The sequence below is a fragment of the Anolis sagrei genome, chromosome 1, assembly GCF_037176765.1.
Source record: "Anolis sagrei isolate rAnoSag1 chromosome 1, rAnoSag1.mat, whole genome shotgun sequence".
NCBI classification, from domain to species: Eukaryota; Metazoa; Chordata; class Lepidosauria; order Squamata; family Dactyloidae; genus Anolis; species Anolis sagrei.
The window spans coordinates 58,309,095-58,331,885 of NC_090021.1; the positions used below are offsets into that span (position 1 = coordinate 58,309,095).

At 38.4% G+C, this 22,791-nt stretch overlaps 1 protein-coding gene across 1 annotated transcript in view; it reads right to left on the reverse strand.

The window, feature by feature from the left end:
- The window catches only part of ACTN2 (actinin alpha 2), a 75,287-nt gene that overhangs the window by 3,367 nt on the left and 49,129 nt on the right, over positions 1-22,791 (reverse strand). Inside the window, exons 12-20 of the mRNA XM_060753868.2 lie at positions 20,365-20,515; positions 14,990-15,098; positions 13,685-13,825; positions 10,721-10,903; positions 9,169-9,303; positions 6,558-6,737; positions 1,761-1,907; positions 1,164-1,229; positions 247-405 (exon numbers count right to left, since the gene is read on the reverse strand). Coding sequence (XP_060609851.2) covers positions 247-405; positions 1,164-1,229; positions 1,761-1,907; positions 6,558-6,737; positions 9,169-9,303; positions 10,721-10,903; positions 13,685-13,825; positions 14,990-15,098; positions 20,365-20,515 — 1,271 coding nt within the window. The remainder of the gene's footprint in view (positions 1-246; positions 406-1,163; positions 1,230-1,760; positions 1,908-6,557; positions 6,738-9,168; positions 9,304-10,720; positions 10,904-13,684; positions 13,826-14,989; positions 15,099-20,364; positions 20,516-22,791) is intronic.

Below are 22,791 nucleotides of genomic sequence, written 5' to 3' on the forward strand. Positions count from 1 at the left end.
TCTGAAGTACAATTTATTCCAGTAGCAGAATTTGTAATGTTTAATGTTTAAAGTTGCTCACACAGTTTAATTCCCAATTGTTATTTTTTATCTAAAATATCTCATGCTTTGGATTTCTGAGCTTGGCTACAGTTTCTTGCTCAATTTTTTAGCATCTGGTTACTCTGCTGTCTTGTAGAAGTAGAATTTGTAAACAGAAACAATAAGGATGGAAAATTCCATTACCTGGGGACACAATACACTAACCTTATCTGAAGCTAGGATCCTGAAAGAAGCGATAACTTGTTCAGCCGTGTCAGTATCTGCAGTCTCTCTGGTCATGAAGTCAATAAAAGATTGGAAGGAGACGTTTCCTTGGCCATTGGGGTCAACTAAGGACATGATTCGGGCAAATTCTGCTTCCCCCTTTATTCAGAGACAATAATGAAAGTTATAGTAGAAGGAAATATGAGAAATAATTAGTGCATTCTAAATTTCCTAGTTTCTAACAGACCTCACAACCTCTGAGGATGCCTGTCATAAATGCAGGTGAAACGTCAGGAGAGAATGCTTCTAGAACATGGCCATACAGCCCGATAAACCTACAACAACCCAATTAGTGCATCATTTCACAGTATGTAATTTGCTGAGTGTCAGATCTGACATTATTCTTTTGAAGTGTTTCTAATACATGCAGTAAGACCACAAAGAGGAACGAACTAGGAAAGAACTAGGTCTAATGGCTTTAGGTTACAGGAGAGTGGACTTTGATTGAACATTTCAGGGAATGTCTTGACAGAAGAGTGGTTTTGGCAATTGACTAGATTGACAGGAAGAGTGGTTTGGCTTTACTTCTATGGGTATATTCAAAAATAGTCTAGATAACTACCTTCTAGGACAGTGATTCTCAACCTGGGGTTCCCAGATGATTTTGGCCTACAACTCCCAGAAATCCCAACCAGTTTACAAGCTGTTAGGGTTTCTGGGAATTGAAGGCCAAAAACATCTGGAGACCCCAGGTTGAGAACCACTGTTCTAGGAAGACTCTAACTGGAGATCCTGAATTCAGCAGCATGATGGACTTGATGACCCATAGGACTGCTTTCAATTCTATAATTGTGAAATACTGCTATCTGAAAAGCACAGAAAGCTATAGGGAAATATCCACATGGCAAAATACTCACCAAATCATAACCCATTGAAATTAAGCAGGCTCTGAAATCATCATGGTCCATAAGCCCATTCTTTTTCTGTTGATGGGTGGAGGGATGTGTGGAATGGAGCAAAGAAGGTTTCAGTCATTGGAGGGAAGCCATCATAATTTCCACAAAAATACGAAAGGTCCAACATCAGATGCATGGCATCCAAGATGTTCATTCAAGGTCAATTCCAAGGAGATCCATCAGTTGCAACAAGAAAAAGAAAAATCTTACATAAAAGACATGTCACCAGAAATTGTGCTTTAAAGGGGGCAATTACAAAACAGCAAACAACCAAAGAAGAGGGGGTTAATATTCTGGGTGAGCCATACAGAAGTGGGGAAATATCAAGAAAAATGGTTGATCAGGAGCAAGAAATTCCAAATATATTGACTTAAAGAATAATATGAAGATGTGTAACAAGATTTTTTTAAAAAAAAACTATTGTGCATTCCTGGCTATTTAAAATAAACTTGTCTGTAAATATCTGTCTGTGTTTAAATGTGTAAAGCAGATGAAGAATGTATAAATGGTTTCAGGAATATACACTCCTTTTTTTAAAAAAAAAGAAGAATACTGTACCCTGTCAAAGTGATTAAATGATGCTCTGAATTCATTCATTTGCTGCTGGGTGATTCCTTTGGCATCTCTTGTAAGGATTTGATTCTCAACTTCATTGATCGTTCGGGCAACAGTGGTCAATAACAGCTCCCATCCAACTCGGATATGCTGTTATACAGAAAACAGAAATGCTTTAAATATAAGATTAATAGAGAACCAAAAGGCTGGAAAATATGCTGAGACTGTCATCTAGTACACCTGTCAGGATATAAATACAATGACTGTGTTATTGCAGGAGACAGCCAAGCAAAATAACTCAGATGAAATATACCTGGTACCTACTTAGACCTATTTGTCCTGTATGTCCTCATTATTTCATTTTAGTTATGAGCAGGAAACTGGATAAGGTTTAGAAAATCATTTTTATAAGCATTCACTGTTGCTCATAAATATTGCAAAAAAATCTGTAGCTAGCACAGTTTATAACTTCACCTGATTTCAGGATGTAGAGAAAGCTGAAAGTAGATACAGCAGGGCTGGATACTGGTTTGGCTGGGTGGATAGGGTTTTTTTATTTATTTTTCAGGAGTTAAAGGAATTCTTAGATCATGTAATGTACTCTGGGAGTGATTAAGTGAGTGACATTAATGAAATAATACAGTATTCAAATCTGGTTACTGGAGCGCATAAAGTGAGGCTCAGTATTTTGGAGCTATGCATGCAGGCCAAGCTGCTATGAGCAGAGTGCGGCAAGTAGAAGAGATAACTATGGCATTCACACCTTCTCAGCTTCACAGTATTAGGTCTAAGTAAACTGAGGCCCCATTTAACATACAACTCCCCTATTACGTCAGCTCCACTGGCTGCTGGTCAGCTACCGAGCACAATTTAAAGTGCTGGCTTTAGCCTATAAAGCTCTAAACGGCTCCAGTACATCTGTCTGAACGTATCTCTTCCTATGAACCTGTTAGAGAGTTAAGATTTGCGGGGGAGGCCCTGCTCTCGGTCCCACCCCAATCACAAGTGTGACTGATGGGGATGAGAGACAGGGCCTTCTCAATGGTGGCCCCTCAGCTATGGAACTCCTTCCCCAGTGATATCAAAATGGCCCCCTCCCTCCTGGTTTTCAGGAAAAGAGTGAAGACCTGGCTTGGATAATGCAATCTGGCACAACTGTAGCAATACAAATAATAACTTCTGGAATAGGTAACATGGTTTTAACAATTTTATGGTTTTTATATGTTCTTTCCTGTAAATTTGTATATGATGTATCATATTTTATCTGATTGTATATACGGCATTTAATATAACCATGTTGTAAGCTGCTCTGAGTCCCCCTTGCTGAAAGAAAATAGGATATAAATATAGGAAATAAATAAGTAAATAAATCTATACTGCCATATAATGCAGTTTCATAATCCAGTTTAACTGCACTGAACTGCATTATGAAACTGCAACCTATGACAGCATTGATGGAGCCTCAGTCTACCAAAGTTTATGCCAAAATTGTCTCTGTCTGGTGAGGCAGTTGCCACCATCTTTCCACAGAACATTTCTGGCATCTAGTGATTCCCTTCCATGTCCGGGGCACTACAAGCACATCTCTGCTGCGACTTGCTGCAGCCCTACCTCCCATCCCATCACCTCCTTGACTATGGGGAGTACCCAAAAGGGACCAGCACCTTCTCAAACCTTCTACCGGTCCCACAGTAACCTATGGCATACAGTTTAGTGGAGAGCCACTTATTCCTAGTGTCATCACCATACATTCAGTATGAATAATGATACACTCAGGTCTTGCTTATCAAAGAAACTGTCTCCTCTGCCATGCCCCATTATAAATCTCTGTGCTTGACAGAGAGTGATTATTGATAGTGTCCTCCAATTATTGTGAGAGACAGGCATTCTTAATAACTGATACTCGGCTCTGCTTTGACAAAGGCTGGGGTAACATATGGAGGCAGCTAAGCCTGCTCTGTTTCATATGCATTTTAGTGGCAGGAGATAAATAGTGGCTTTAGTTTTACATTTATATTTTTTCGGGAAGATATCATCTTCCATGATCCCATTTCATAAATCTTTTTTATTATTATTCTTTCCTGGCACAAGCCCTCAATGAATAGGGGTGAGATATAAGCCAGCAAAGCAAATGATTTGTCGGGCTGGTATCTTATCTTGAAAGGCAAAAAAGAATTCATTGCTCATTTTTAAAAAATGGCCACCAATTTAGGGGCAGAGGGGTCATTTACTCCACTGTGGTTTTTCCTGTGCAATCACAGTTAAGATCAGTCGCTGTCAAGGCATCCAATAACTTATTCTTATTAGGTTTAATAGGCCAAATGTTTTATAGAAGAATAAAAGGCATTAAAGGGAGGAAAAGAGCCCCATTTCTGCAGCAGAAAATATAACAGAGCTGTACCACCTTTAGAATTGGAACAGAACACTGAAGATGATGAAACAGATGAGGATTGGAACGAGAGGATATAGCTCTTTTTAAACTGTTATTTGCACTGTCTTTATGTATAAATGCACTTAATTGTTTTTGGTTTTTGAATGTATGTATTGATGGCATCAAATTGTGCCGATATGTAGACTGCCCTGAGTCGCCTGCAGGTTGATATGGGAGGGATATAAATAATGTAAATAAAAATAAACACTGATTGAGAGGGTGAGCTTTTAACCAGCATATATCTGATTCAGACCAGGCAATAGCTGTGATCTCACTACATGGTCTTGCATTCACAGAAAGGGAGGGAGAATATATTCTTAATAGGGGGAATAAAATGTGTTCTCAGCTGGATCAGGATAATTTGTTGGCATCAATAGAGGCCTGCAGGGGGTACCGGCCACCCACTGAGTGACACCATCAGAGAGGGTAATACTAAAGTGACTATCTCAATACAATTTTATGCACTGTTTCAGATTATTTGTTTTTGTTTTTTGTTTATCAAAATATGGTATGCGTAGATGTCCATGGGGTTGATACAATGAGTTGCCACACTGGATGACAACTGGGGTAACCATCAGAGACCAGAATTGTTTTCTTCCCTTTAATGGCCATCAGGGTATCCAGTGGAACTCCCAGGATCATCTTGAGCCATTTGCTTGCACATGGCTGCTCATTGCCTTCTCTGGCCAATGAAAGAAACACCAGCAATCTCTGCTCACTTTGTCCTCCTTCTCTGGGAGGTGGAGTGGACTGGGACTGGACTGGGTCCAGTATGAGAAGCAAGTTAAGGACAGAGCAGTGTAGGCAAGCAAGGGGGAAAAGATGGAAGTACTTCAGGAGTAAAGGGAGGGGGAGGCATCCAACTGCCCATATCAACCCTTGTCCTCCAGAGTCTGATAAATTATTTACATTATTTATATCCCTCCCATATCAACCCTTGTCCTCCAGAGTCTGATGAAAGTGTTACCTATGGATAAAAGATTTTGGAGAGAGGGCTACAGGAAGGAAAACCAGAAGTGTGTGTACCATTTATTTATATGTCCCTCTTTTTGTTGTTGTTTTTTAGACTTCTTTCGTGTTATTTTTAGGTTCCTACAAGCTATGGAGCAAATGTGTAAAGAGGTTGCAGTATATATGTTCTATGATTTGGGGCTGGTTTTTGCCAATTATCAACACCAGTGACAATATTTTATTCTCACTCAACTGGGCTTCTTTTTATTTCTAAAACCTTTTAGAATAATATGTTCTTTTTTCCTTTTTTTCTTTTTTTACATTTACAGTGCTATAGTGCATTACCAAAACTGCACTTTCCTGCTATGAATCTATAACTCTAAAAATAAAATGAAATGCAATCGTAAAAATAAAATACTTAAACCAGAGAAAATTTGCCCTGTCAAGCATATGACCCACTTAAAAAAATTGAGGAGCTTGAATGCAAATTCAAGAAATAATCTGCAAAATTAATGGATTATGTGGACAAAAGTGACAACAATTCACAAAAGCCAAAGAGCTATATGAGAAGAACTTACTTTAGATCAATCTGGAAAAACACTATATCTCAGGTCCCTTCCACATAGCTGTATAAAATCCACACTGAACTGGATTATATGGCAGTGTAACCTCAGATAATTCAGTTTAAAGCAGATGATATGGATTATCTGTCTTGATATTCTGGGTTATATGGCTGTTTGGAAGGGCTCTCACTCTTGTTCTGTGTTTCATATATAGTAGGCCCTCCAAATATACCTCCTCTATTGAGGTTTAATTCTAGGACATCTCACCTCCTCAAGAATACCAAAATCCATGGATGCTCAACTCCCATTATATACCATGGCACTAATACAATATGGCAAACCACTCAGTATATGCCTTCATAGCAGGTAGTGCTTGGAACACGGAAAAATCAAGGTATGCTTTTTTGGATTTTTTTTTTGTTTTAATTATCTTCAATCCAAGGTTGGTTGAATCTGTGGATGCCAAACCCATGTATATAGAGGGACTACTGTATAACCATAAAGAGTTTGGAAAAGTTGCCTTTTCAGGTAGTCATTCCCAGAATCCTCCATCCAGGTAGAAGGATTCTCAAATTGTGATCCAGAAAAGTAACTTTTTCAACCTCTGATTTAAACACAACAATCTAACCTTAAACATCACCTATAATCTGAGTTTAGAGTGTTCCTCACTCATAAACATTATATGACTGTTGACTATTAGTAAATCATATTTATCTTACAATTTCAGAGCTCCCAAAAATGCACCATTATTTGCTAATGTTTCCTACTATCATCCCGAATAACATGTTATTACAGGAAGAGGGATTACATCAAATGTATTAGAACTTCAGAACATAAGAAAAACTCCATAGCTACCTCCATTGTATAGTTGGTGTGCTTGTTATCAAACACCAGTGCTTCTTGTATCAGTTGATGGTCTCCTTCCAGTTTATCAATGTTGTGTTTGTAATTGACAATATTGTGCTCATGCTGCTTTAATTGAGTCATCTGGTCCTCTAATGGCCCTGTTATGTCAACAGAAGTTCGAGCAATTTCCTGCCATAGGGAAAGAAAGAAATATAAGAGGGGAAAAACTTTGTTTCACAAAATCTACTTCTTTATGTTTAATGCACGCTAAAATGAGAACCAGCATTAATGGAACTTCCCCTTATATGTGTACAAGAGAGATGTGCTAAGGTACTTTCAAAACATTTGTTTTAAAATCTTTTAAAGAAGAAGGGAAAGCAAGCATAGGCAATATACAGGAGACCAAGGCCATTTTGAAGCCCTGAGGGCTCTTCAGCAGTCTTCTCCCGCAGGCTAGGTTGCCAAAGTAAAAACTGGAGAGGGCTTCTCTCCCTTTAATGCAGTGGCTCTCAACCTGTGGGTCCCCAGGTGTTTTGGCCTACAACTCCCAGAAATCCCAGCCAGTTTACCAGCTGTTAGGATTTCTGGGAGTTGAAGGCCAAAACATCCAGGGACCCACAGGTTGAGAACAAGACTCCTGTTATTATTAAGGCTGAGGCTTCCTTGATTTGAATCAATTTTAGAGATGGAATCACAGGTTGAGAACCACTGCATTAAAGGAATAGGAGAAGTAGCCTCCTTCTGACAATCCTTCCCAAGACATCTGGGGAGAAATATTAATCCAAAATGGCTGTACATATCTAATCTAGAAAGTGTACAGGACATTTGTACTTTTTTCCCAATATACTTTATCAAAACAGAAGCTTAAAAGGGCTTCTAATTGATTTCCTTTTTCTTTTCTTTTTTTACAAAAAGAAACGCTTTTCATGGAGCTAAAGTGGTCAGTGGGACCAAAAACAAGGTAAATGTATCTCCCATGGCTTCTAGAAGAAGGCTATTATGAGTCAATTTATTTGAGGATAAGAAAATAAAGAAACATTTAGGTGTGTTGGGGTGTGAGCCCCGCTGATATCTCATGAAGAGCCAGTGTTGCCTAGCAGTTGTCCACCTCTGTTTCAAATAATAAGAATTACAAACATGAAGAAAGTCAACGTATACCTCCCAAAAGAACCTCGTTCTACTAAGCTATTCATCCCAACTGGAGCAGAGCCACTGAATAAGTCGAATTTAAGTAACTACTGCCTTACTACATTTCCACTGATCCACTGGGTCTACTTCATTCTGACTAACAAAAGGACTGAACTCACTGTTCCCTTGTTCCTTTCATTGTTCACTCATCCTGATTGTTGGACTAGTAGCTATATGCACGAGGATTCATTATTCATACGCATTTGCGGGTATTTGGTCCACTGATTCAATATACCTCTTGTAAAAGCTAGTCTAAATTATGGATATTTATTTACCAGTTCAATTTGAAAGGATTTCCAAGAACAAACAAACAAACAAAATCCTTGCAACATCATATCAAATATCTATGTCGTCCAGCATTCTGTTTTGGCAAAGAGGTTGCCAAAAGCAATGCAAAAGAGCAATAGCACCTGTCTATAATAGCTATCTTGAAAGGCAGCCATTATTGGCATCTTCCGTTAATTTGTTGAATCCTGTTTAAAATTGGCTGCGTTGGTGGGCATCACCATCTCTATTATCCGCTAATCACTTCCAACTGCGTGCTTCTACTTCTAACACCTTCACTGGTGTTGGAAGCAAACTGTTACAATCTCAAATTTTGTAGATATTCAATGTCCACATTTCTGCTTCTGTGCATCTTCTTTCCTTATACCCTTTACTATTCTATCCATTTTAGACAAGCTCCAGTTACTTTGTCTCTTTCCAGTGTGTCTTGCTGCCATCCATCATGTTGAGAGACTGGAAAAGTTACTTTTGTACGACACAGCTTCCACTGTTCCACAGACAGCATGACTATATAATTACCCAAAAGGTAACTTTCAAAGTCCTCAGCCTGCAACTCCCAATGTTTGGCATGGCCTGCTATCCTATTAAATCAGGCTCTTTAGCTTCAAGGTTTACTAACTGCAAAATATCTCTCTTTTCCTAGTAAATGATGCACTCCAATTGCATCCTTATAACTCATTCATTCATCCCTGATAACATTTTTAATCCCTGCTTTATTCTGCACTTATTTTATTCCTAATATTTACAGCTTGGCCATGTTTACAGCAATTTACCACTACAGTTAGAGAACCACAGTTTGATTGAGTCTGAATTGGTGTTTTTATATGCACGTGTTTTATTTTATTGTATTTTATATTGTGCTCACTCTTATGTTTTGCTTTTAGGCTCTTTGTGCCATCTATAAGCTGCCCTAAGTCCCTTTGGGGAGATGGTGGCGGGATATAAGAATAAAATTGTTGTTGTTGTTGCTGTTGTTGTTTTGTCTGTGTAATTTATATTGTAAATCTATACCCCGTGGATAAAGACAGTTTCAATTTTCTGTTCTGTAGCTGCTGACATTAAATAAGATAAGTAGTAGACATATGAAGGACATGTTTATTCATTCTAGTAAAAGGTGTTTTACAGAATAGTAAGCAACCCATCATACCTCCATCTTACTTTGGATCCAGGGCCCAATGACATTGGCCTGAGCAGCAAACTGGCGGCGCAGGCGTTCATTGGTATGCTGGCGGGCCAACTCCTCCTGCAGTGATTGATCCCTTATGGGCACAAGTTGTTTTACCTGCAAAGAGGCAAAGATAGCCTGATCACGCAACGTATGAAAAGTTACTTTTAAGACAACTGAGGATTCTACATGTTGCATTCTTAAAAAGAAAAGAAAAGTTCTCCAGCTGGACTCAGGTTGTTTGATAGATTAAAGTAGTATGGCATGCAAAACAACTATAGGCTACAAGAGACTGGTCAGATTGATATGACTGCTAGGGAAAGAGACTTTGATTCAGTGAATATAAATTTCAAGTGCTACTTTTTACTACTTCACACGGCACAATGGGTTAAACCCCAGTCCTGGCTGAACTGCTTTTTTAAATTTTGTTTTTATTGAGAATAAAAATTGCTCACAAGAGAGTGTAGCATAATAGAAAGATATATTAGTGACTATTAAGATAAAAAGTATCTAGGTTAGAAAAGAAGTGTGGGAACAATGTGTTGAGGAAAGTTAGTAATGAGGGAAAGAAGAGAGAGTGGAGCACAAAAAAGAAAAAAAGAAAAAAAGATGCATAGAGAAGAGGGAAAAAAGCGGGGGAGTAGTGTACTTCCAGGTCACCTAGGGGAAACACATTCTTCTTAACCCTGAAGACTGGCTGAACTGCTGACCTGAAGGTCGGCGCTTTGAATCCGCAAGACGGGTTAAGCTCCCATCTGTCAGCTCCAGCTTCCATGCGGGGACATGAGAGAAGCCTCCCACAGGATGGTAACACATCCGGGCATCCCATGGGCAACGTCTCTGCAGAGGGCCAATTCTCTCACACCAGAAGCAATTTGCAGTTTCTCAAGTTGCTTCTGACATGATAAAAAATGACCAAATCAATTTCCACATGGCAGTGGGGTGCCTGGCATGTTCTACGGTCCTTTCAGGGTAAGATGGGGGAGCAGTCAAGAGTCTCATCCAAGAGAATAAGCAAGGGGCCCCAGCCTCAGAACTGGTTTTAATACATTTGGAGATCATTCAAGACTCCCTATCAAAAGAGAAAGCTCCTCATAAGTCCATGAAGTCCAGAAGTCTAAAACAAATGTGGGCAACAGCACTGGAGGGGAGGGGGCAGAGGCCAATTCCATGAAGACCTCATTGTGGATTGGACCCCACAACCAACCCCAAATACTTCGGATTTCTTCTTATTTCCCTTGAAAATCGGGACATGTTCAGTGACCATGCTGGTTAGGAGATTTTGAGAGTTGTAGCCTAGTTACCTACCTTTCTTGAGCTTTGGATTTTTATTTTTATTTTTTGTCAGTCAGTGTGCCTTTATTGCACTCAATGAACCATAAGGCTATGCAATAGTTACATACATCTTAAACACATGTAAAAGAGGAAATATACTAAGTGCTTTATGTTGAACTGGAGTTTTCAGAGCAAAACTCTAAAAGTAAGATAACTCTGCTGCCATTAATCATAAAACACATATTTCTGCTTACAGTACCTTATCCCATTTGGTGCGGATTTCATCCAGAGTAATTGTGCTGTAAGGATTGCTGGCACTTATTCTGAGGCTGTAACTCTGAATTACTTTCTCCACTTCATTATTGATTGAAAAGATAGCTTGCCTTTCACCATCTGCCTCAGGTAAAGTCGCCTTAAACTGCTCATGAGCAGTGATTAAACTCTGAAACCAGAAGAAAAGCAGGTAAAGATATTACATTAATCATTGTTTCAACAGATAGAGTGTGCTGAGCGGCATTTTCTGCCTTCTGTGCCAGTGTGTGTATGTGTAAATATGACACAGAAGACTGTATAGGTAATTAAACTCTGTCATTAACACCCCAATTTCTTGACAAAAAGAGGTCAAGGGCTGAGCAGCTAACTACATGTTATTTATGGAAGACAAACAACTGGTATTCAAAGATATAATGTTTCTTAATACAGAAGGAAATACACTACTATATCCCTTTAATCCTCCATTAGTTTTTTAATCATCTTTTAAAGCTGTCCAACATAGTCAGCAGTATTATTTCTCATAGCAAATTCCACAATTTAACTATGTAGTTTGTGAATAAGTTTTTTTTCCCTTTTATCTGTGTTCAGTTTCCCATCATTCAGCTTTAGCGGGTGAGCCCAGACCTTAGCATTATTAAGGTGGAGGCACATCACCTTCTCCACTTTCACCATGCCATGCATATTCATTGGTATCAGGTTTCTCCATGTTCATTTTTTATTTCTCAAGCTACTTCATACATGGTAATCTATCTTTTGCAGGGAGTTGTTCCAGCTCCTCCTTGTTTTAGTTGCCCCTTCCCCAGTCCCATATCCTTTGAAGTGTAGCCCTACAGAGTATCCCAAGAGTTCACAACAGATAAGAACATGATGACACTGGTAGTTTTATTTTTTATTCCTTTGATAAATGTTCTCAGTATAGAATTTGCCTCCCACCCCCACTCCTTTTTCAATAGCAGCTACATATTGAAACAACATTTTCATTTTGATATCTGAGATCCTTTTCTTGGTCAGTCAGAGCAGCTCAGTTCCCATCATTTTAACCAGAATACATTTTTATTGCCACAGGATGCATCACTTGCAGTTGACCTTTATGCCAACTTCTTTGCAACTGAAATTTAAAAGCACCAATTCTAATTCAGATCCACATGGGACTCTACTTCTCACATGCCTCTATTATGAAAACTGACCATACCTTCCTAGTTTCTCCTTGCAGACTTCAAGTATTTTTCAAAGTATAAAAAGCTCCACCAATTCATCCAGAAGATACGTTCATATAATTGTCCTATAATTTCCCATATAGCCCTTCCTCGAGTCCCTTCTTTTAAGAATGGCTACTCTGCAGTCTAATGATCCAGCGGTCGCTCTCTAGGACAATGGTTCCCGACCTTTTTTTGCCAGGGCCCACTTGACCAGGGACCGCTCTCCAACATTGGTACCAAAAGGTTTACAAATTAGTTTTTGGTCAACTTGAGATTCACTTTGGGGTGCTGATTCAGAAAATTGCATTGGATAGACCACATCAGCTCTAGTTTCTGATACTAAACATATGCCATGGTCAGCGACAGGGAAGGAGTGGCAGGCGGACGAAAAGAGTGAAAATAAAATAAATAAAACTAACTAAATAAATAAATAAAGAGGAAGGAATCTCGTGGAACAGATTTTTGTTCTCACGGCGCACTGGTGGTCCGTGGCCCACAGGTTAAGAACCACTGCTCTAGGAAATGCCACATAAGGTTATTAGGAGACAAGCAATTTCACATTAAAATTTCTTATGTATTCTGGAGTAAATATTATCCAGGCCAGATGCTTTTCTTGTTTCATTTTATCAGCAAGATCTACAACTTACTCTCTCATCACAAATATTTTCTGTACTACTTCAGACTCTTTCCTGGAAATATCACTTCAGCCATGGATATTTTCTCTATATCTTCCAGAATTAAAATATTTTTTTTCTTGCAGTCTGCTCAACTTCCTTTAGCATCCCTTTAACTTTTGTCATCCAACATCCCTTTAACTTTTGTCATCCAACACTTGCCAGTTTCATCCTCCTGGTGTGTTTAGTCATTGTTATTGTATTATTAGCATTATGGATCTCAAAATAATGTTTACATCTCTGGTTGCACTTCTTTTTTATCTCCTTATTTGGGTAAAAACTTTCCATTTCTAAAATAAGTTCCCCAATAGTCATCTGGATACTGCTTGTTAATCATTCTAATGCCACAAAAACATGTGCTCCCTTTTCTGCTGTCCCATCTTTTTCAAATGTGTCCATGACTGAGGCCTGCAACAGATAGAGCACCTTTCCAAACTGTTAAAGGCCAGGCTAGTACACATTGAACTTTTGTTTAGATCACTACTAATGTCACATTCCATTGTGAAATTGTACATAGATCAGAAGTGTTTCATGTACTAAAAATGATCTGAGGGATACCTCATTCCACAAGTGTTACATTTATAAATTGGGGAATGATCTCACTGCTTAGTTACAATTGCTACACTGTGAGTTCCATAAAATGCACAGAATCTGAATTCAAGTTTCTGCAGACCAATTCTGGTACTCGAAAACCTCTCCTCCTTAATATCATAGGGATACATCCATTAGGTCAAATGTCTCCAAGTTTTTCTGGACCTTCCGAGGGAAAACATGAGTCACAAAATATTATCCCCTTAATGTATTGTCGAAGGCTTTCATGGCTGGATCAAGAGGTTCTTGTGGGTTTTTTCAAGCTATATGGCCATGTTCTAGAGGCATTTTCTCCTGACATTTCGCCTGCATCTATGGCAAGCATCCTCAGAGGTAGTGAGCCTCTAGAACATGGCCATATAGCCCGAAAAAACCCACAAGAACTTATCCCCTTAATATTTGTAGGATATTAGGATAAGCAATACTTGAAACACCATGGACTATAAAGATAATGTAAATTAAAATTTTGTTTTGTTTTGTTTTTACCTGGATCTCTTCTATACTATGAACAATAAACATGTCTTGCAAATCTTCCATTGCACCCTCCATCCAGTTGTTGAATGGAGCAGCTCTCTTTGCAAATTCCAGGTGAAGCTGATCAATTGTTTCCAAGAGTTTCTCTGTCCTCTGTTAGGAAGGAATACAGAAACAGCATAAATGAAAGGTTTTCTTTCCAAGCATGTATTTAGTTTGGCTTATGTTTTGGACTTAAATTTGTTGTACCTGTCCCTCTCCCCATCTTTGCCAAAGAGTGAATCCTTCCCTTGCTGGGTTGTGCGTTCCTATTCCAAGGAAGGCCATCTACAGGGAAGGCAATGCTGCCCAGGGAATTAGGTGTTTTGTGTGGGCCCTACTTTATTCTGTTTGTGTATTGTGTTCTAAATCAGAGCTTGTGGGAAGCATAAGATATCCATGACACTGAGGCACAGTGTTCTTGTAATGGCGTATACTGAAGATGTATGATTTTAAAGAGCCCATACATTCATTCAATGTGGAGGTATCTAGAAATCTTCATGAGCAAAACTTCTGCTGGACAGTTAACCTGTTTCTAGGGACAGTGGATGGGACAGATGTTTTCCACTGTATACATTCTATGGGCCTAGTCAGACTAATGCAATAAAGATACATCTCCCCCCTGGTCAAGCACATTCCACTGATGTAGGACTGGGTTACCTCCTTTTCAGCCAACACAATTGAAAGATAGAATTGCATTGCCCATGTATGTAGCTGATTGTTATGTTTTAAAATACAAGTAAACATAAAACACTTGTAATCAGTAACTCTGCTGCCCAACTTCAACAGAGAAGATTTCCACATAGTCACTTTTCACCTTTTGATTCATTGGTTTCAAAAATATTATTTTCTCCTCATCAGATCATTTGGCCTATCCAAATGGAAGAACTTCTGTCGTCTCTAATATCTGAGTGCTTCTCAACTGCAGTCAAAGGATGATAGCTTCCACAAAACTAACCTTAGAATGATCTGTAATACTCAACTGGATTAGAACTGTATGGGGAAATATTCCCATTGTGCAACAATTTTCCTAAAGGTGGTGCAAGAAGCATCCCCTACATTCCAACATTAGTCCATTGGGGCTTCACAATAGCATTTGGCAACAATGCAATGTTATACCTTTTCTAAGCAGCAAAGAGCCATGTCATGGGAAGTGGATAGCATATATAGGAAGTGGGTAAAACTACTGAATATGCTCGCTATAATAAATTATACTCATCTGCAAAAAATACATCACCTCCTTAGAAATATTAAGCTGCTTTTTGACATCTGTTTTACCTCCAGTGCCTCTCTCCGTTTCTGCGTGAGCGTCCCCAACCTGTCCCATTGATCACATATCTTCTGACATCTATCGTTGACACTTGCGGCATCATGATAGTCCAATTCACTACAAGAACAGGGTCACAGTGTAAACAGTGAACTAACTGCCATATAAAAGTATAAACGCATAAGACTCCATTTGTACAGTCATTAATCTAGAAAATATTTTCCAGTTGCTATCATGGATTAGCATTAAATTTCAATGTTTCAGCATGCACTTTGAGGTACCTCATGGTTTTACATTTTCTCATATTACCTGGGAAAGACCTGGATGAATGTTTAGGTGTAATATCCAGTCTTAGACTTCATAACATCAGAAAATTTACTTTGGATTTAGAACACTGGTTGTATAAACTTAGTTCTATAAATTTTATGGGATTGCCAAATGGGTTTTTGTCCAGGGCTTTTGCGTCATTCATATATGTCAGCCAAGTGACTTTATCACAGGCAAAGAAAAAATTCAGCTGCTAATTATTTTTACATACTATCTGTTAAAGGTGCAGGATCTTTGCCAACAAGCAGGTAGATATATTTGTATTACATTTGCGTTTCGGCTTAGCATACCATTCCAATGCTGTATTTTCATCGTCTTTCAACACACAATCTTTTTAAAAAAAAAAAAAGTAAAAAGGTCCAATTAAACACTGTAATAACAAATTATCTAGTTAGTTACATACAGCAGCTTCCTAAACCTGCTTTTGAAACTCACTCAAGTTTGCAATAACAGAGGAGCCCATAAAATTACAAGCCTTGACAGCTTGTAGCAAAATTTGGTATTCTACTGGATGTTGGGGATAATTTCCGAAAAGGAACAAGCATTCAAAAAATGCAAAACAGAAGCAACAGAATTAGCAGCAGTTCAGCAGATCAGACGTTTCTAGTGCCAGCAGTAGGGTGACTGAGCTTCAGCAACACAGAAGCAGAGTCAAGCTTTAAAAGTTATTAAAAAAAACCTTTATTCAAAGTATTACATAACTAGATAGGAAAGTAAATAACAGCCTAGCTATCTAACTCTCACAGCAGACATCTTGTTTCTCTCCATGTTAACAGGAGAAGAACAAGGGGCTTGCCATAGGAGCTTGCCATGTGCTTAGAAAAAGAGGAATGTCTCTGAGAAATATCACTCTAACAAGAAAGGTGAGGGAGACAGGCAGACAGAGAGACAAATGGGGAAAGGGCTTTTCCCTGCTAACTAATTCATCTGCCTAGCAAAATCCATGATGAGAACTACAAATTTGTGCCAGGATTTGGTTGAGTTTCAACACTGGATAGTCTGTGGGCTTCTCCTGATGGTCTGTATGTCCTCTGTCCTTAACTTGTTCATGAGAGTCTCATCATATGCTACATTTAGCTCTTGGCTGCTATTAGAGTACTCTTTGTATGCCAATACTTATCGCAGACATTATAATGATGTGAGTACATACCAATTTGAGTCAAGGATTTACTCTAACATGAGAAGAACATTTTAAATTCCAGACAAGGAAGGGACGTTTGTAAAAATACCCAGCCTTTGAAGGGATCTGTGGAACCCTTATTTTAAAAAAGTCTTAAGAGAAACAAACAGTTAGGGCAGCCTTCCTCAGTATTTCCCCTCCACATGTATTGGATTACAATACCCATCATCTCCAGACATCCTTTACACCAGGATAATAGTGCTTCTGTGTTGCTGAAAGACAGGCCCTAGAGTCAATATTCCAAGTAAATTACGCTGGATGGTAAACTGTAAATACAAAATCATATCGCAAAAAAAACATTGAAATTCCATTTTCAAAAGTAATTGCTCACAGTTATCAATTCAAGGACCACTAGAATAGTTAGAAATTGCCACAGCTGAAATGCTTGTTTGTTTTTTTTACATTTTCTCAAAAGTAATCAACAGAATCACTTTTAAATTTACTTGTTAAAAATTGAAATGCAACTAACCCACTAGAGTTCAGTTCGAAATAGTATCCTATCCTCCTATTCACCTTGCCACAGACTTAGCACCCACAGCAAAGCATAAATGGCCAAAAAAGGTCTGAAGTAGAAGCCAAACCTTGACATTCCTCTTCAATCACATAGGCCCCATCTACACTGACATATTATCCAGTTTCTGAATCCAGATTATCTGCTTTGAACTGGATTATATGGCAGTGTAGAGTCATACTATCCAGTTCAAAGCAAATAATCTGGATTCAGAAACTGGGGCCCCAATTACACTGCCATATAAAATCCAGATTATCTGCTTTGATAATCTGGATATGGCAGTGTAGATCCAGCCTGAATTATATGGCAGTGTAGATCCAGCCAAACTTATACATCACTCATACCTCAACCCTGTAGTCCTTAATATATTTAAAAGTTATAGTTACACTGCTAAAGTAATCACATTAACTCTTGGTGAATTATAACTGTGGTTTAACTTAGTTATATATTTGCAAATGGATTTAATTACAACTAGACATTAACTATTTGTTTATTTAATATATATGTGCCTCTCTCCCAATATGAAATCTAATGTGATCTGCACTATATGTATATCTAAAGGTAATGATTCCCATCTCCTAACAAACAATATTTGGATTACCCTTAGTAGCATAAGTCATATTAATGAGATATCCATTATAATTTTCCCTTTTATTACTTTGAATGTCTTTGCTTCAGAAGTTTATGATCATTCATGAAGTAGGTGTTATATTTCTGAGACAATACTGCCTAGCCCAAGGCAGTGGTGGTAACTGAAACAAAGCAGCCTTGCACACAATACACATTGATGCAGTAATTATCCAGACACCATTGATCGGCAAGCCTTTAACAACTTTAACCTTTATGCTCCAAAACTCAGCTGCTGTAAGAGAAAATGGCAGTGCTGAGAGTGGATTGCAACTAGTGTAGCCCAAGGTCACATACACCAATTGTTCTCTAAAAATAGCAAACTTTCACTGCCAAGAAAGGAGGACTGGAAAATATGGAGCCATGGAGATCCAGGAAGCAGAAAGGAGCCGTATCCTTCAGAGGCACTGGGCTAACAACTACCAGAGTTAACTGAAAGACTATCATCCATTTCACATCCAAAATTTCTCAGTCCAACCATGTCTAAAGCCAATAACTTCTCTCTTATATTTCTAATCCTTGCTTTTCCATAAAAGTTATCTCATGACACCATAAAAAGACTTTTTTTAAGTTGAACTACCATATTTGCTTATAATGAACAGTGAAACTTGTTTATATTTGTAGTGAAGATGGCTGGAAATAATTCTTTTCCTTTTTGTCTCCCTTTTTTGGTCTATAATTGGTCTATAATTTCATAAATCCTCTAAACATCATCATCATCATCATCTTTATTTATATCCTGCCACCATCTCCCCAAAGAGACTTGGGGCAGCTTAGAAGGCACTCCAGGGTGCACATATAACATACAACAGGTAAAAACAGTACAAAAGTATAAGTCACATAAAGTTGTAACAACCTGTGTCATCACAAGTAGCATAAAATCAAAATAATACAATATTAAAACAACAGTAGATAAAACTAACTGTCATTATGGTGTCTGTCTTTTGGGAGATTCAGCCTACTCAAGGTCAAAGGCCTGTCTGAAGATCCATGTTTTCAGGTTGGAACGGAAGGACTGAAGGGTGGGGGCTAATCTATTCTCTTTTGGGACAGTATTCCAGAGCCAAGGGGCTACCACAGATAAGGCCCTCTTTCTCATCCCCAGCAACCAGGCTTGAGACAGTGGTGGACAGGAGGGGCTTCCCTGTTGATCTCAGAGCCTGCACCGGCTCATAGAAAGAGATGCGGTCATGAAGATAGGTGGGATCCAAAGCATATAGAACTTGTGGTAATCCATAAAACTAAACTTTCCAAGAACCTTTCTTCCTTGCTGGCTGATATCCACATTAGATTATGACCTTGGGAATCTGCTAAAAGCTACCCATGATAGAAGACAGACTTACTGTAACAGACAAATAAACATATTTAACTACTTAATACCAAACATTTCAGCCAAAATTAAGCACTTTCTAAGGCACGTAACTTATATAATGTCAGAAAAGTAATGAGTATGGGGGGGGGGGGGGGAGAGAAGAGACAGAGGTATGTGTACCAAGGGATGAACATAAAGAAAGTGTATGTGAAAATAATGAATCATAGAATCATAGAATCATAGAATCATAGAGTTGGAAGAGACCTCATGGGCCATCCAGTCCAACCCCCTGCCAAGAAGCAGGAATATTGCATTCAAATCACCCCTGACAAATGGCCATCCAGCCTCTGCTTAAAAGCCTCCAAAGAAGGAGCCTCCACCACACCCCGGGGCAGAGAGTTCCACTGCTGAACGGCTCTCACAGTCAGGAAGTTCTTCCTAATGTTCAGATGGAATCTCCTCTCTTGTAGTTTGAAGCCATTGTTCCGCGTCCTAGTCTCCAAGGAAGCAGAAAACAAGCTTGCTCCCTCCTCCCTGTGACTTCCTCTCACATATATATATATATATATATATATATATATATATTGTATATGTTTATATTGTTGATACAACAAGAGTTCTATTTACAACTTGGCAGTTACTGTATATACTTCTGTAGAAGTCAACCTCATGAATAAGTCAAGGGCAAGTTTTGGTGCCAAAATTATGGGTCTTGATATGACTCATGGATAAGTTGAGGGCCATTCATAAGGGTGAAAATACCAGAAGGTCAGCCACCTCTGGCTGCCACTGCCTTCATTTTCCTGTCCAGACGAAAACAAAAAACAAGACAGCAATGAAATGGAAGTGGAGAGAGTAGAAGAAAGTCCTTCTTTTAGGCTGGCACAGGACAGACCAAACTCTTGCCTTTCACCACTTGACTCAAAGTAGGATATGCTTCCTTTTTTTTTTCTTTTTTTTTCATAAGAGCAAAGGTACAGTGCTTATATTCGCCTGCTGGATAAATTGATCCAGATGTTTTTGGATTAATTTTGTAACTAAAATTTCTAGACTTATGCATGAGTGTATACAGTATTTTAAATATATACCATTCTGATCAGTGCTACTTGAGAAAGAAGTAACTTTAACCATCATTCATTTTCATCATGTGACACCAGAATTTGCATCTCATACAGCAGAGCCAATGACCAGGAAGGCAGGACAAGCAAAGTTTTATTATTAATTTAGCACAGCAATCTTTGCCCTGCTGAGGCACCTCTATTTTTAGTTTAGGAGGAAATAAGAAAGGTTTTCAACACGCAGGCCAAGATAATAACACTTACAAAGTTATCTGTGGAATTTTTGCATTGTACCTATGACACTATCAAATTTATTGGAAAGAGTTTATCAGTTAAATGTCAGCAGCTGTGTGCCTCTAAATGGAACATACTTCAGCTCCTGGGCAATGGCAGCAATCTGTTCCACCCTGTCCTGGTGAGCAGCCAAGTCGCTCTCAAAGGCCTCATGTTTCCTCAACAAAGCACGGATCTCAGTCAGAGAAGCCGCTTCATAATCCTTTTGCTGCAGAATCTGCTCTCTCCCTGGCAGAAAGAAAATTCATTTAGATTTCTTGGGAGGATGGCTACTCATCAAAGCGTCAGATACACCACATTCAAATCTCAAGAATATTTTAATATAAATTTCAAATCATGGCAACATGATGCTACTATATAACAGTGGTTCTTAACCTGTGGGCCGCGAGGACAAAAATCTGGTCTGCGAGCCTCTTTCCCCTTTATTTTATTTTATTTTATTTTATTTTATTTTATTTTATTTTATTTTATTTTATTTCTGCTCCTTTCATGCTGCCTGCCATTCCTTCCCTGTTGCTGAACAAGGCATATGTTATGTATCAGAAACTAGAGCTGATGTGATCTATCCAATGCAATTTTCTGAATCAGCACTGCAAACCAAAAGCCGATTTGTAACCCTTTTGGAACAAATGTTGGAGAGTGGTCCCTGGCCAAAGTGGTCCCTGGTCAAGTGGTCCCTGGTCAAAAAAAGGTAACTACTGCTATACAAGTTTTACAGTTTGGATATAGATAACTGTGGTCCTCCTAATGTTCTTGAATGGCAACATCCCTCACTATTAGCTATACTTATCAAGGCTGATGGGAACAGTAGGCTAAACGATCTACTTTTAGCTAGAGAACCACAATTGGATTCTAGAGAACCACAATTGCTCTTCTATATGTGACATCGCATTACTGAATTATTATTTATGCTTGTTATAACTCATTGTCTGAAGTTGGAGGATTCAGTTGGAGAAGAGGTGGCAGATTGCCATGAATCTGCAGCTTCTGCTATTTATGCTCTCATTAAAGAACCTAGAGTTGAAGCAGAAGAGGGTCCTATTTCCCAACAGAAGTATTCCGATGCTGAGGACCCCTTGCCATCATTCATTAAGCGATGAAGAGGCAAAGAGTGTGTTACTTCCAACAATTATTTTATAGGAATCACTGTCTTAATTAGGCACCTGGAATCTGGAAACAGTTTACTACAAATCTCCCTGGCAGCTTTGATATTTTCAAACCTCACATGTGACCACTTTGTATCTCCTTGTGGAGAGAACAAAAAGGGCATAAATGAACATAATAATAATAATAATAATAATAATAATAATAACTAGTAGTACTCTTCTGCATTTATGTTTTCCTGACCTTGAACTAGCTACGATTTACAATTTTGCTATACTTCTTGCAGGCTTTGTTTATATGGACTACTGGCTGAATGACTGAATGACTTCTAGACTGGCTGATTTATTATTTATTTATTTACTCTATTTGTATCTCACCTTTCTCTACCCCAAAGGGGACTCAAGGTGGCTTTACATGTGTCAATTATTCAATGCCTTTGGACAACAAACAGCTAAAATACACTTAAGTGAAAAAAAATTAAATGCACATTAAAACATTTAAAACAATGCTTTCACTATTAAAATCACACCATCAATCAATTTAGTAGCTTATTATTTTTTAAAGTTCAAAACGGTTCCTTTATTAGCTTTTTATAAAATCAGGACAGGGGATAAGCCACAGTGATACTCTTGGAGCCTCAGCTTGTGTCAAGACACCTATGGCTAGAGATACAGGGAAGTTTTTAAAGGCACAGAAGGGTGCAGATGATGCTATCATCCTTGCTCATCAAAACATCCCCGGGCTTGGACCCTAGAAGACCTTGAACCATTACATCACTACTAGTGAACTATCAAGTTGAACACAGCCTATATCACCACGTTTAATAGTCCCATAGAGGCTGCATACACCTCTTATCTGTGTGCGTAGGAATGCAAGATGAAGGAGGATCATTTGGCATGTTTATAAGGCTACTAGTGATCTGTATGCTCCTGAATATGTCACCAGTCACACAAGCCAAATATACACACAATGTGAACAATAAGAGATGATTACATCTTCTTGATGTAATTAACTTGAAAAAATAGGCATTTTTTACTTTGCTGATTCTTACAATGATCCTTCTTCTCTAGGCCTGCATTTAATGAGCAGAGGAAGGTAAAACTGAAAAATTGAATAAAGGATAATACAATACTATTCTCTTAGGGAAAGTGGCAGTAAGTACAGACTCCAGATTTTTTAAACCGAGCTATATAGGGTTGATTCTAGATTATTCTAAAATATTATAAGTTAAGGAAATTTAAAGCAGTTCCCACTAACCTATACCATTTTCTGCTCCAAAATTACTGCACACCTTTCAGTTACTCATTACAATCCCCAACCACTTCTTTTTATTTAAAAGTACATACTAATTTAAACTGAAAAATTCCATAAAATCATCATAATGGGATGAGGGATGATTG